At 31.3% G+C, this 14,916-nt stretch overlaps 1 protein-coding gene across 4 annotated transcripts in view; it reads left to right on the top strand.

The window, feature by feature from the left end:
* Positions 1-14,916, top strand: part of LOC130900488 (cGMP-dependent protein kinase, isozyme 1-like) — a 43,404-nt gene that overhangs the window by 15,057 nt on the left and 13,431 nt on the right. Inside the window, exons 1-4 of one of the 4 annotated variants that reach the window (XM_057811135.1) lie at positions 2,355-2,412; positions 2,474-2,550; positions 8,668-9,042; positions 11,924-12,506. In XM_057811135.1, coding sequence (XP_057667118.1) covers positions 8,771-9,042; positions 11,924-12,506 — 855 coding nt within the window. In that variant the 5' untranslated portion in view covers positions 2,355-2,412; positions 2,474-2,550; positions 8,668-8,770. Of the gene's footprint in view, positions 1-2,184; positions 2,413-2,473; positions 2,551-6,016; positions 6,177-8,667; positions 9,043-11,923; positions 12,507-14,916 lie in introns of those variants that run through there. The other 3 variants (XM_057811133.1, XM_057811136.1, XM_057811134.1) reach the window with 3 other exon arrangements.

The following is a 14,916-nucleotide window of genomic DNA, read 5'->3' as shown; positions in this document are numbered from 1 at the left end:
TTACACAGGAAACGCTAGAATTGTTAAGTCAATGGTGGACATTGTTATCGTTCTGAAATAAAAACAGGCGACAAAACGTACGTACACAAAAATTCACCAATATCAAAATGCGGAGGTCTTACAAAAAAGTTACATATACAGGATTCTCTCGTAGTATAAGATTAATGGAAGCAATTGAGCTTGAAGATCATCGTATAGTAGCAGTGAACTGGTACACCACAAAATGTTTACCTAAAGCAATTTAGTCAGTCAATATTCGCAGATCAATGCCACATTACTATAATACATCGTCAAACAGCAGACAGTTAAAGTTATACGTAACAATGATGTAACAGTCATTGAACATTCGCCTAAAGTGATTATGTGTGATTTTTAGTTATTATTTACGTAGTTTGAGTATTCAATTTATCTAGTTCTCCAGATCATTCCAAGAGATGAGTCGATTAAAGATTTGAAATTGTGGAAACTTCGATTAGAAAAGTGTAGTGATTACTTTGAAACCAAATAAAATTATTTTTCTCCAAATCCAAAATTAGAAACGTCGCGTCGCCTATGTATCTTTTCTCCATTTCTATAAGAATTAGGCTACAACAGACGTAAAGATAACTAACAGTTGTTACAATTACGTTAGTTTCTCAATTGTCTTGGAATTTCTTCACTCATTTTTTAAATAATAAAATATAGTGACTTAATTCGAAAAGTAACTGCGGTTCTGGAACATTTTTATTTTTAATTTGAAATTCTGACATGAAAAAATCGCTTGACCTCATTAATATTAAGTTTTTCAAATGAATTAATCCCACTTTCAAGTTTGTGATATATATTTTGAATACTATCCAATTCCGCGCCTGAATAATTGGCAAGATTCCATAGTATATTTTTTAACAAGGAATATTGACTTGGCTATTAAACAATAGCGAAACGGCTTCCGTATCTCTGAAAATAGAAATAATAGCGACTTTTAAATAATTTCAGGAAATATCTTTCTTTTTATAACTTCCACCTTTAGGGTTAGATCATCTTTTGTTGTTACCTACAGTCCCCTGTCATAAATATATAAATCAATATAAATAGCCCATTTTATATCATATCAAAGGAAATTATTCATTTCCCACACATAATATCATATTTGAGTGGATAACTGGCCATCTTAATTGCTTCGAGGTAAAAAAGTGAATATTTAACACATTTTCAATGATTATTCAAGGTAACCATTTCACGATATTCATATGTATAACCACACAAGTTAATTTCTAGCAAAGCAATTTCAATTTTTGATAAAATACGAAGTGTAATTAATGAATACCACCACATAAAATTTATTATTTTGAATTCTAAGGCCTATACTTTATCCATACAACGTTCCATGCGAGCCTTCCACTGTTTCAAACAGCTTTAAAGTACAGATTTAATCTGTTAAACATACAGACAGTGCAAGACTCGATGACAAAGGCGATTAGTCTGGATGCTAACTTTGGCTAGGTACGTCTTTACTAAGTACAGTTCGCTGTTTTGGTGAAGATTCTAATACTTAACTTTCCACAGTTAGTGTGGTACAGATTTATTAATTATAATGTTCATTTGCAAATTGGTGTAATATCTATTCCCTGCAAGTTGTAAATTTAGAAAAAAATCTAGTTGCTTTTGAGCCGAAAAATAAAAAAGATTAGATAGTTAATTGTAGTTCTTCACGAACTCTGTAACAAATCTAACCTTTTTGTTTAAAAATTGATAAGGCTGTTATGCTGTCTTGTCAAGTGTCCTTCAGCAACTGTAAAAATTATTTGTATCGTTTAGATAAACGATTCCAATCTGAATTTAGTAAAAAAAGTGTCTTTAACGAATGTCAAACTTCTAGTTTTAAATATAATTTCATTTATTCGTAAAAATATAATTCATTCACCTGAATATAGTGGTTATTGAAGTGGAGAAACACATTGCATTGTTTTTTTTTTTGTATTTATATCAAAGATTTTTCAATGCCACTATTTTTTAAATTCGATTGATAAGAAAATTTAGTTTTAAACAAATCATTATAAATTTCCTACTCAAAAATAGCAATGTTAGCTTTAACTTTTATTACTTGTACTACTTGATCATTTTAAACCATCGAATTGATACAATTTTGTACAATATTAATGACCCACAATCTGCATCAATTTTAACATGGGAGACTAATTTTGTAGAACAGTTTCTATTGTTAATAAAGTTAAATTTCCATTTAATCAATATTCCATAAAGCATTTAACCTATAAACTCACATCGCCTTTAATAAACTTAAGTCTTATCTATCTGATTTTTATGTTTGTTATAAAATGAGAATATATTTTTAGAATGTTTTTGTCTGTGGAGTCAGTGATATTTTAGAATTTTCTATGGTAACATCATAAATACATACCAATTGAGAATGAAGTAAGTTTATTATGAAAGTATATTATTGAATAAACATTAATATAAAAATAAATATTTATAGTAAAACATTAGAAAAACGAATCTTCAGAAATATTGGAACAAATTTGATTATTATATCAATGACTAATAACATTGAAGGTGAGGAACACTTGTTAATCTTTTTTCATACCGTTGTCTTTATTATTAAATTAAAGAGAATCAGGGAGAATATGTTTCACTTTTTGAAGTGCAATTATTATAAAAAATTGATAAATATGGACGAATAATCACCGGAAAAAAGGTGATATAACGAACGAAAACATCAAAATCCTTGTGATAAACCAAAAACTATAGAAAATATAGAAAGCTGACCAACTAAATTACCTATTAACGCCACCGCAGCTACATATTCGGTGGTTTCTAAAAACCGCCAATCTATACCTTTTTTGAAACAAATAATGAAATAAAATAATCAAATATTTGAAAATTTTAAACACTTCACTTCCATTCTTCACTTGATGTCTTCTTGTTTGTCGCATTTTTCAAACGTTTGTATAAAATTGTGTATGTAGGTATTGTAAGTTAAGCCTGATTAATTTTAGCATGCAGGAATCCTATTTCTATTATATTTGCTATCAGAATAAATTGTGCTACTATCTCCAATATTTTCAGTGAAACATTTGTTTCTCTACTTCAGGTAATACTCAATCAATCAATCAATCAATTTGTCGTAAGCAGGGCCGCCAAGACAAAATGTACAAAATCGGGAATTGAATATTCATACTATGACTGAACGTTTCTAAAACATCTCTTGACCAATAGGTTAATAGAGTTACAATACAAAATTCCATATAGTCTGAAAATAAAATACAAATACAAAAAATAAAAATACAAATCTTTATTGCTTTCACATATCATTTCTTACACACTATGTTAGAAATAAGTAAATGTTAATACATGAAAAATTTCATTTATAAATTATAAACATTTTGGTAAATGAAATTTTTAATTGAACTATTCATTTTTAGTTTTAATTAGTTTTTAGTTTCAATTTACTATTACTTATAGTGCTTGTTAACAAAATATATGAACTATTTTGAAACTAATTAATAGAAATTTAATGATAACTAATCATTTCAAACTTTTATCGCGTTATTCATTTTTTAACTCAAACACAACCATAGTTCGTTGAGAAATAGCATATCACATTTTTGAAAGGTTCGTAAACAGTCATTCAAAAAATGAAAATAAAAAGATAAAACAATACTTAAACCTCATACCATTACAAAATACTAACCAACATAAAGCTTTCCCAAGTTTTAAATTTAAATTAAAACCTTTTCCTTTCTATCCCTCATTCTGGCAAAATCGTCAATGATGTTGTATGAATAAGGTTAAGCATATCAAGCGCAGATGAAATGTGCCTACTAACAAAAAGTTTCGATTACTTACGAACCTTAAAAAAAAGTTTCCAGCTCATCCATCATATCCTTGCTAAGATCTTCAGCTAGTTTTATAGTTTGGTTGATACGAGTCAACTCAGTGGTATGGAAGAATCATCTTCTTCGTCAGTATCAGAATCGTCTTAGTCTTCTTTAGCTTTAGCTTTAGGAGTAAAAAATGGTGGAAAAAGACTTACAATAATTGACAGTTTCTGGTCTGAAGCATTATGTTCCATAAGAAGGAGGTCAAAAACTGGATTGAAAACTTCCACTTTGAGTCGATCCTCAGAGAATTCAAAGACGTTTTCCTCATCGGATTCATAATGGAATCTTTTGTTTTTTCTTACGGAATCTAGTAATCTTGACGGAGGTTTGATTTGTAGTTTCTTTGTCACGTTGCTTGATTCCCCTGCAAGTTTATCCAACGAACTTTTAATGATTTTAACTTTACTTGAAAGCTGATATCTATGTATTCAGATCCGCTTGAACTTCAGCTGGCAAATCAAATTCATTCAAAGTATCAAGAGCAGACAGTAAGCCTTGTTAATTCTTCTGCTTCTATCCTCGCATTCCCTCTTGTCTAAGACGTCACTGAGGTCTAAGCCCAGTGGATTACTGCGCATCAACATATCTACTGCCAAGAAAGACGGACCTGTACGTGGATTTGTGGAAGCTCGTACAGTCTCTGCCGGAAGTATATCCTTTGAACTCTCAATTTCGCGACTATTAACTATTGCGTGCTGTAATTATGTGTTGTTGGTTGTGGAGTGGTTTAAAATTTCTTATATATTTTATGAGTATGTGGAACTTAAAATGACCTGAGAAAATGTATAAATAAAAAAATAAGGCCTTGTTTGAGGCCCTCCTGGGACTGAGACCCGGGGTAATTTGAGCGAATCTTCAAACTTTAAAAAAAACTGTTAGATATTTACTCGGACTAAACATCAGGACTCACTGCAGGGACTTCTTTAAAAGATTAAAAATTCTTATTCTCCCTTCCTTATTTGAATCCGTTTGCCTAATTCGTAAGCACGTTTCTTCAATTTCAGAAAGCTCGTAGCACGACTATCCACTTAGAAACGCGGAGCACGACTTTCACCTACCTACCCCATGTTCAGAATTAGTCAAGTGCTCAATATTTTACAATGCAAAAAAATGTACAATCATTTGCCAATTGAAATCAAATCGATATAATCTTTTCCCGCATTCCGCAATAATTTGAGGGCATATTTACTGGAAAGTGCCTTCTACTCTGTAAAGATCTTTTATTCTAATAATAACATTTAATATCATGGTTTAATTTTTGCAATGGACTTTTATACTTTTGTATATAATAATAGCTACTTATAATTGTGTAACTCATATATATTAAGTGATATGAATATTAACATTACAATTATTATTATAATTATGAACATTATTTACAAAATACAAAATGGTTTAACTCCATAATATCTTCAAACTCTAACTCTGTTATTCTTGTAGTACCGCAGAAAACTTCTGACTTCCTTATATAGTATGAAATTTTATTGGTAGTTTTTTCGATTGGTCTAGGTGAAGGAGGAAAAATTCTCATAATATACTTAACGGAATGTTGGTATATTTACAAGTATCGCTATCACACTGGCGTAAAATCGTTCTCGACTCGTAAATGTTACTTACAACCCTGGTAATATAAATAACTATTACGTTTACTTTCCAAAACATTTCATGTCATGTCAATTCGTTTTTTGGTATAATTCAAAGATACACTTTTATATCAATAAACAATGGTGTCAAAAAGAAAGAGCTCGAAAATTAATGGCGTATATAGTTACGGTATCTCATTTATCGACTTTGAAAATGACAGGTAAGTAGTTAGTAAAATTGCTACTTTATGTCAATACACCTTAAAAAGGAACTTGTCAAAAATCTTCAGTTACCATGGCAAATATGTACGAATTATATTTGTACTGTTTATTCTAATTTCCACATTTATTCACAATTGTGACCGAAAATATTCTCTTTAATGAAAGAAAAAGTGAAGAAACATCCGTTGCTGGAATGATTGTATCGCTCTTAACCTTTCGGAGGTCGGGAGCGGACTCACGCCGCAGCTTTATCATTTGTGGAATAATTCCAGGGTGCGCTTGCATCTGCGGCTGCACTCAGTAGTAGTTTATTGAAATAATATAATATTACTTAGTATAGACATTCATGCAATTAGTGCAGTTGTTTTGTGTGACGTGATTGCAGACTCATCGTTTTTATTTTTATAAATGTTAACTTTGGGCATTTTTTATTGTATTTCGTTATTTTTTGTCGGTCTATTCAAAGATAAGTGATTTATTTTATTTTGCAAAGGTACGTCGAAATAATTGTTTTTTTTAAAGAAGGCTTTGCGGTAGAAGAAATAAATTTTGAAAAATTAATGTTTGAGTGCTTAGCTGAGGAAAAAATAGGCGAGAGCACAGATTTTCATGATGTTCATTCGGAAAAGTGAGAAGATAATGTGAGAATCCCAGAAATTGTTAGTGACAGAGAGCAAGACATTTCGGAATGAGTAAACACTAATAAAACTCAACCTAATATCTGCCCCGCATTCATTGTCAAAGACGGCACTACCATTTGGTCTACATATAAAATCCCCCGACGTGGAAGAACACGGAAAGAAAATCATATCAAACATTTTCCTGGTGTGAAATCGCCAGTAAAAAAATTAACAAAAGAATTAGATATTTGGGCTCACTTTTTTGAATTAATCTCAACCTTGATTAACTTTGAAACAGAAATGGACTAGTGTAGAACTATTTCGACTAATGATGACGCAACAAAGATTTCGTTTTTTATTACAACATGTAAGGTTTGACGATTTGACTATGCGTCAAGAACGTAAACAATATGATAAGCTAGCTCCAATAAGGAAATGTTTTGATGGTTGATGTAGTTTTTGCCAATATATTCCTAGCAAACCTACTAGATATGATATAAATGTATTTGCATTGGTGAATGCAAAGCATCCTGATGATCCTTTCTCAGTAGGCAATTCACAAAAGATGTTGTTACTAGATTTTGTGAACCAATACGTGGGGCTCTTGAAGAAACATTACAGTTGACAATTGGTTTACTAGTAGGCAACTACTTGAAAACCTGGAAAGAGATTTTAATCTAACCGTTCTGGGTACAATAATAAAAAACAAAAAAGAGTTACCTCTTCAATTTTACCAAAGAAAGGCGGTAATGTTTTATTAGTATCAGGTATCTATTACAATCTCGACGAAAAGACAAACAAACCCGAAATGATATTAGCTTACCATGAGACCAAAGGAAGAAATTCTCGCAGATACCCGATGGTATGTTTTATTAGTTTCTCAACGTTAGTGGTATTAACACTTTTGTGTTAATACCACTAACAAATAAATCCACCCGGAATATCCGAAGAAGGAAGTTTTCACAGACTTTAAAATTTCAACTAATTGAAGGTTATCTTCAACGTTTGATTACTAATAATATACCAAATATTATAAACCAACAAATTAGGCGAGTCTTGGGACTAGAAGCACCTCCACCTCCCCCGCTAAAAGTTACTCGGACGTTGTGCCTTTTGTGATTGGAAGAAATAGATCAACACGATTATCTTGTGAAAATTGTAAAGAATTTGCCTGCTTGGGACATTCATTACATGTTTGTCGTGACTGTTCTATTAATGAAGACTAATGCGAATAACATTATAACACCTGTCCTGTTTTGTTTACTTGAGTGATTTATTTAGAATCTTTTTTCACTTTATATGAGATTATTATCGTTTATAAAATTATTAAAATAAGAATATTAAATAAAATTAAAAGGTTAATAGAGACTTGTTATCCAAATAAGTAGACATTCCTTCCTTCAATGTGGAGATTGGCAACTGCTGCCTTATACAAGAGGTATTATTATTAACTAAATATATTGCCATTGACAAATATTCTATTATCATCACCCTTCCTCTATCCTTACAACGCTGCTTGTTTAAAACAATGCCGTACAGTTTCTTCTATCAGCTACTCAAGACGCGTGTCTTTTCACGGTTTCAACACAATTATATATTTTTGATTTTAATGTATATTTTACATTGGAAAAAAAATAAGTTGCAGCAAATAAAACCGATCATCTAACATTGGGATGCTGAGTTCTTGACAAAAATTGACGAGTGAACCGGTATATTGTCTTTGTAGAGAAACGAGGATTTCACAAGGTTCAGAGATCGTAAATTTTTATTTGTTGAAACGTGAGAATTTTAGGCACTAATTTTGCACACACTTTTTGCAAGTTTTTGTCGTACATATTTTCCTACATTTTTAATAATGTCAGAGACAATTAATTTTCGTTAAAATCGAATCAGATTACAGAGAGGATATTATTGATTAGAATTATCCATTAATGACGGTTTACATCAAAATTGCTAAACCTTTGAAAATGAGATTTTTAATGATAATAATCAACTCGAACTTGGAAGAGAAACATATGATCCCAGAAAAGTAGAAAATCATATAGCCACCTTCGCATACGTTAATGGCTGTAGGAGGTTTTCTTCTAAATAACCTCACCTGGTATAACTATACATACGATGCAGTAAAGTGCATTTGTATCATGTTATGATGTCGTTAGAGTCAAATTAAAATTTAAAAAATCTATTGGAATATCCTAGTAATTCATAATATGATTAGAATAAACAAGAAAATTGGCTTGAAAATTGTAATTGGTTGAATATCCTATTTTTACAAGTTAAGCAGTTGATCAAATCTAAATTGTATTTATTACTCGCTCTCTAGCAATGTTAGCAGTTTTATTTAAAAACTATATTTGTTTTCAGAATGATAATATGGACTTTTCTCAGTATTAACTAAAATAACACAAACAAAAACAGTGGTGATTTTACATAACAATAAACATATTCGTCAACACAAAGTCGAAAGATGCTGCTCCAGTCTCAAAAAGAATCATCGTCGCCTAATCTGTTTAACAATACTAAGAATGGGAATTTTCGCGCCGTATTTAAAAAATCACACACGTGTGGCAGTTTGTTTGCAAAATGTTCGTGTAGTGAGGGTTTAGACGATAGGACTAACCATAAAGCTTTCCATCATTCTAAATCAATTGATCAAGAAAGATCGACGAAGCTGAGTTTGGACGAAACTAATTTTTCCAATGCAAGTAATAAGAGATCATCTAATCCAGACCTAGTCAGGTAAATTTGAATTATATCACTTACTATTCATAGAAAATAAGTTTACATAGGGTTCTAGCAGTTTATACCGTGCGGTCAAATTATTTAGTTGTTCAATTAAGTCGATGTTTTTTATTGCATTTCATGATTTGTATGATAATTGGAGTGTTTGAAAATAAATTATGTATTTGGTATCAAAACGTAAGAGTTAAATGAATTAGTAAGATTTGAAATATTTTTAAGTGATTTTGGTGCAGGCGTCACAGTCTTCTGCGTTTGTAAGTGTTGTCCTGTATCTTATATCTCGGTCCAATATATGAAATTTTTGAACTTAATCCTCAATCCTTTTCGATTCAATTTTTCCACAAATAATAAGTTTCTATAATAACTATCTCTCAATACAAGACATATTGATATGTTTAATAGTGCATGATAATTTCCTATTCGTTTTAAATGGATTAATCACATCGAGTTTTCAGGGAATTTGGTGATATTAGTTGACAAGTACTCAGATAATGAATAAATGATCTATATTTTTGAGTCTGTTAGGAAGTGAGTTCCTGGACTTCTTGGTCTTCTTATAGCTGATTTAGTGATCATGGTCGTATTTATTACGTTCGATTAAAAGGTGTTGCAAGCTTAGCTTATTAGTTGTATTTGTGTGGTGATTCAATAGCACCCGTGTGGCTTTAGCTGGCTCTCAACCCATATCTTCTTCATATGCCCTGTCCGTTATCGATCGTTACAGTGGTTATTATATTAACTATCATTGCTTAATTTAATGTTGCACAGAATAGCTGAATTCTTGATTCCGCGAAAAAGTCATCAAAAGTCTCCACCATAAATGGATGATCTAAAGCTCTACGCCGAGAAGAATCAAAAACTTTCCCATCTATTGAGTGAAATATTTAAGTGATGGTATGCAATTATCTTCTGAATTGTATTTTGCAACACTTAAAGTGAAACGGAAGTCCTGGCTCAAGGTTAACAAGGATCTTTTTAAGATTCCGTCAGATGAACTTTATTGCTAATTTGAAAATCCCCAAATTAAGTTGTGGGTCATACGCTATTAAAACAACAACTTGAGCTTAGAATTGAGTGGGAAAAACTTATTATTGCCTCTATAAATTCAATGGAAGCTCTAAACTACTTTCCTTTAATAGTCAAATGGTCTAGCACTGACTCGGTGAAACCAAGAGGAAGCTAACGAACTTTAGATATTTGCATATTATTTCACCTGTCAAAAGCTTCTTTATTCCATTAAGCGAAAATAGAGAGCGGATCGATAATAAAAACATTGCGCTAAAGAAGGAGGAATACTTCAACTGATGAATGAAATATCTGACGAATTTGATTACACAGCAATATGATGGGAACTACTCACTAAAAATCTGAGAATGGAATTGGAAGCAGTCAGATATAAATAGAATAAATTGATGGAATTAGAAAATTATTCATGGAATATATCTAGACTTAGTGTGTATAAAAGCTTGAATGTTAGAAGAGAACATTACACTGAGGGCTTCGTTAATGGTAGTCAATAAAGAGAAATTGTGAAAATCTCTGTCTTAAATTAAATATAGCCGACAAATTTCAGAAATGTTAGAAAGACCATCGAGCATATCTGCTTACTTAGGAAGTCTGAATAGATGATCAAAATTTTTCATCAGCTAATATCAATTGAGTATGCAACCTGATCATAGTGAATAATGATAGAGCAAATATCGTACTGATTAATAAAGAGAAGATAAGTAGGCATTTTTCATCAACATTGTTGTGACTGATAGGAAAGTGTACCGTAGTACCTAAGTGTTTTCAGTTGAATTTATTGTCAATAATAAACTTACCATATATTTATGAATACTAAAATTGCAACCAACACAGTGGATCAAAAGCAAAGTTACGGAGACAAACTGAATTCTCTCTAGGATGTTGAAACCGAAAAAAGTTATATGCTAGATAAAGGGAAATAAGAATAGTTAGTTATTATGTGCCATTAGTTATATCCAAGGACTATTTAGGTTGCAAAAAACTTCTGTTTTGACGTTTTCAAGAGAAACAACACTCATCGGGTTGATCTAGAAATATAATCTAGAAATATGAAATTTGGTAAGTAACTCCGTCTTATACTACATTTCTAGGGAAAATCTGAAAACTCCACATTTATAAATAAATTTTAAAAAATTGTTGATGCATTATCAATCATAGAGGTTAGAAATGGTATGCGTAGTCATAATTGTCTACATAGCCAAATCGTTTTGTAGATTTTTTTAACTTTTAATAATTAGTAAAAAGACAAAATATTCGAAGTAGGACGGAAGATTTCTCTTTTAAAAAATAGTATCTGGGTGTGTTTGGGTGCACAATTTTGGGTGCACACTTGGTGTTTCTTCATATTTATTGCTATATTGCTGATTCCTTCTGGGACGCAGGGAACTTTCAAGTTTCTGTCTATTATTCTGTTATTCTGTTAGAAGCTTTTACTATGGTCCTTAACACTTGGGTTTGAAAACTCTTTAGTTCGAATTACTAGTTGAACCTATATGGATACCATAAGTCCATATAGGTTATCTCATTATCGATTTGTTGCAATTTGAGCCAAAGCTGTTTCCTCTTGGTGAATATGTTTCTCCCAAGTTAACTTTATGCCCAGGTATTTAGTATTCTAGTACTCTATCTGTACTAGTCTGTCTCTTCTAGTTGTTTATAGTTAAGGAAGATGGATGGATATGTCCCTCGGCATAATGTGAATGTCATATGGGTGAATGTTGTCATATTTGCTTTCAGTTTTCACATTTGTAGCCGTTTCTTTATTTTGATAAAATTTCAAGATGCTCCTTGAGAATTAGTGTGAGAGGCAATGTTGGCTGTGTAGCAATTTAATATTTTTTATGTTTCCCAGGTATTCAAAGAGTCCTGAAGTTTGTCTGTGCCCCAAACTTCCTAAAGGAACCAACGTAGTAAAAACAAATGTCTATCTGAACCACCCAGAAATCAATTTTCCTATTCCAGTAGAAATTCCCGCTGACAACTGTGATAAATGTAAAGTGAATCAAAGAGGAGTTACTCCTGTTTTCCATCCAGAAATAAAGAATAAATTAGATTATCACAAATATACTGCCTTAGCCTACGAAAGCCAATCGATACAAAAGAACGACGAAGCTCAAAAATTTTTGCAAGACTTTGGAATATTGTCACCGATGGGTAACATAGTGCCATCGAGTATAAGGAAAAGTTCCATTGACGGGGAAGTCATTCAGAATATTAAGAGAAATTCGAAAAATTTGGAATTGAAAAGGAAAAGTTTGATAGACCCAGATGATTATGAGTATTTGAAGTCGCTTGTGAGTAAGTTAAAATATGAAATTTCAGATATTGAAGGTAAATATGAGGCAGTACAATCGGAGTTGCTCGAAGTGAAGAAGCAGTTGGGTAATAAGGAGGCACAAGTTGTTAGGTTGCAGAGAGAAATTCACAAATTAAAGGTAATAATTGAATTTTTCGTGAAAAATTTTATTCAAATTCATTTTCTGGATATCAAATTAATTCCTAATTAATAGTTCAATAGGGTTTTGGATCCCAAATTAAATTATAAACAGGGTATTCAAAAACAGATTGAATAGTAAAGATGGAAATGACGTTAGAAATTCAAATACAATTTTTTCATATACACATAGTTTTGTAATTAAGCTATATAAATCATAAGACTTATGATTACACATAATTTCTAAACAAAAAATTAATGTACTAGACTACCTACATAGATCTGCACACAGAGATTATGAAAACATAAATTTAAGAATATGGAGAAAAATCAAATAAATTCTATCAACAATGTTATCATTTGTTGAAATGAGCACATCTAAAATCCATACACTTTTACGTAAGACAAAACCAAACAAACTGTGAAGCACTTTATGCTGTCAGAATATATGTGCTGTTTTCAACAGAATTGATCCATTTCTATTGTTTTACTGAATTTTGTCTTGTTGCATTTAATTCAACCATACTTCTTCGGACAGCAGCTATCTCCCTGTTTCTTCATGAATATACTCAATGTTTGATAGGAACTATTAACTCTGTGAGGTCACTTGAATGAAATAAGTACTTGACCCTAGTTCAGACACGTCTTTTGCAGCCGAGTCCCCCAACAGATGCAGATAACTACTGAACTGCCACCAAATCAAGTCTGCACGCGTGTGCTAGTTATTGCAATGTCACGCTGAAATAAAAGTGAAACATGAGGTTTCAATAATTGTTTGAAATACCAGGTATTATCGAATGTGCACATGGCAGTTTCGAATTTGCGGGAATCGTATCAGAAAGGTATCTCTTCAATGAATATGAAATTTTGTTTCTCTTCTATCAAATTTTTGGCACACAAGCGCTATGATTTCTCGGATATTTGTTCTTCAATCTCTCTCAAAATAATATTATTATTATTTTCTGAGGCTTTATTCAGCTTCGTACAACGTCTCCTCATGTCCATTTTGATACCACTATTTGACGCTTGCACTAAACTAGTCAAAACGAAAAATAATAAGTGGATACTAGTTACTTAACTAAATTACTCGCTACCTAAGTAAATTTCTAGCCATGTCTGAACCAGGAATTATCTGCCGTTATAGATAGGATTGATAGTTTTTGTACTTCACAAACAAGTTTTAAATTGGAAACCAATACTAATGTCAATAAATTCATGAATAACATATGCTTTAAAATTTCATATTCACTGTTCCTTATCAGATTGAAATGAAGTTAACTTATTTTCACCCATTGTACTGAGCAAATTTTTAATTTTGTCTGTATTTTTACTCGTCGCTACCAAATAATAATCACAGAAAGCAAGGAAGACAATTAGTCATATCACAGTTGCTGTCTCATAAGTATGTTCAAATTAATGATATTGCATTTTCATTTCGTAATTAATTCACTTTCGGACGCCCAATACTTTAAATATTTATTTTTTATTAGACTCCAGCGTGAGTGGGGCTGGAATTTGACTAATCAGATTTAAATTTCCGATTCACTGAAAATATCTCGTCTGTCGACGAGCAAACGCTGGATTTCTCACGTTACGCATCATCAGGTTTTCCGATATGTAGTTTTATTAATGAAATAATTGATTGTCTTTTAAACAATGAAAATTTTATTAGTTCTATTCATTTGTGCACTTGTGCACTCATTCGGATACTGCCACTACTTACTATAAGTGAAATATTGAAGTTTATGATTCTACCAAAATTCCTATAATTGTTAAGCATACAGTATGCTTAACTTAAACAAATTTCCACGACGTGGTATACAGGATACCTCGCCGGACTATGCAGCATACCATCAGGAGTTTGTATGGGTTTTACGTTAGTTACTGCTAATTCCTGAATATATCTTCTCATTTCATTTTTTATTTGTTGTAAATCCATATATTATTGGGAAATTGAGTTTAATACTTATTTTTTTATTAGCGTTAACAGTTTATTTTGGTGTTTAGAGAGTTAGGAAGTAATAAAATTTTTATCATGACGTGAAAGATAATAATAAATATACTGCAACTTGTATTGCTTAATGCATTATACAAACATTTATTTTATTTGCCTTCCGAAGCCTTCCGAGTTATTTGTGTTTCAACTATCGATATTTCGATCAATTGCAATCTCTTCAATTTATTATTTCATCAATTTTCTATATTGGCCATATGTCATTTGCATCTGCTAATTTTTTCATCAATAACAATACAAAATAACGTATTATTGAAAGATGGATACGTTTATATTATATTCTAAATATACAATTTTATTTATTTAAGTTATTGTTTACAAAAGATGACGTTTAATTCAAGAGTTTTTTGGATATATTGATAAATGACATTCTTTGAATTGACGTATGCATTTTCAA

The sequence above is a fragment of the Diorhabda carinulata genome, chromosome X, assembly GCF_026250575.1.
Source record: "Diorhabda carinulata isolate Delta chromosome X, icDioCari1.1, whole genome shotgun sequence".
NCBI lineage: Eukaryota > Metazoa > Arthropoda > Insecta > Coleoptera > Chrysomelidae > Diorhabda > Diorhabda carinulata.
This window is presented reverse-complemented; position numbering and strand designations above follow the sequence as displayed.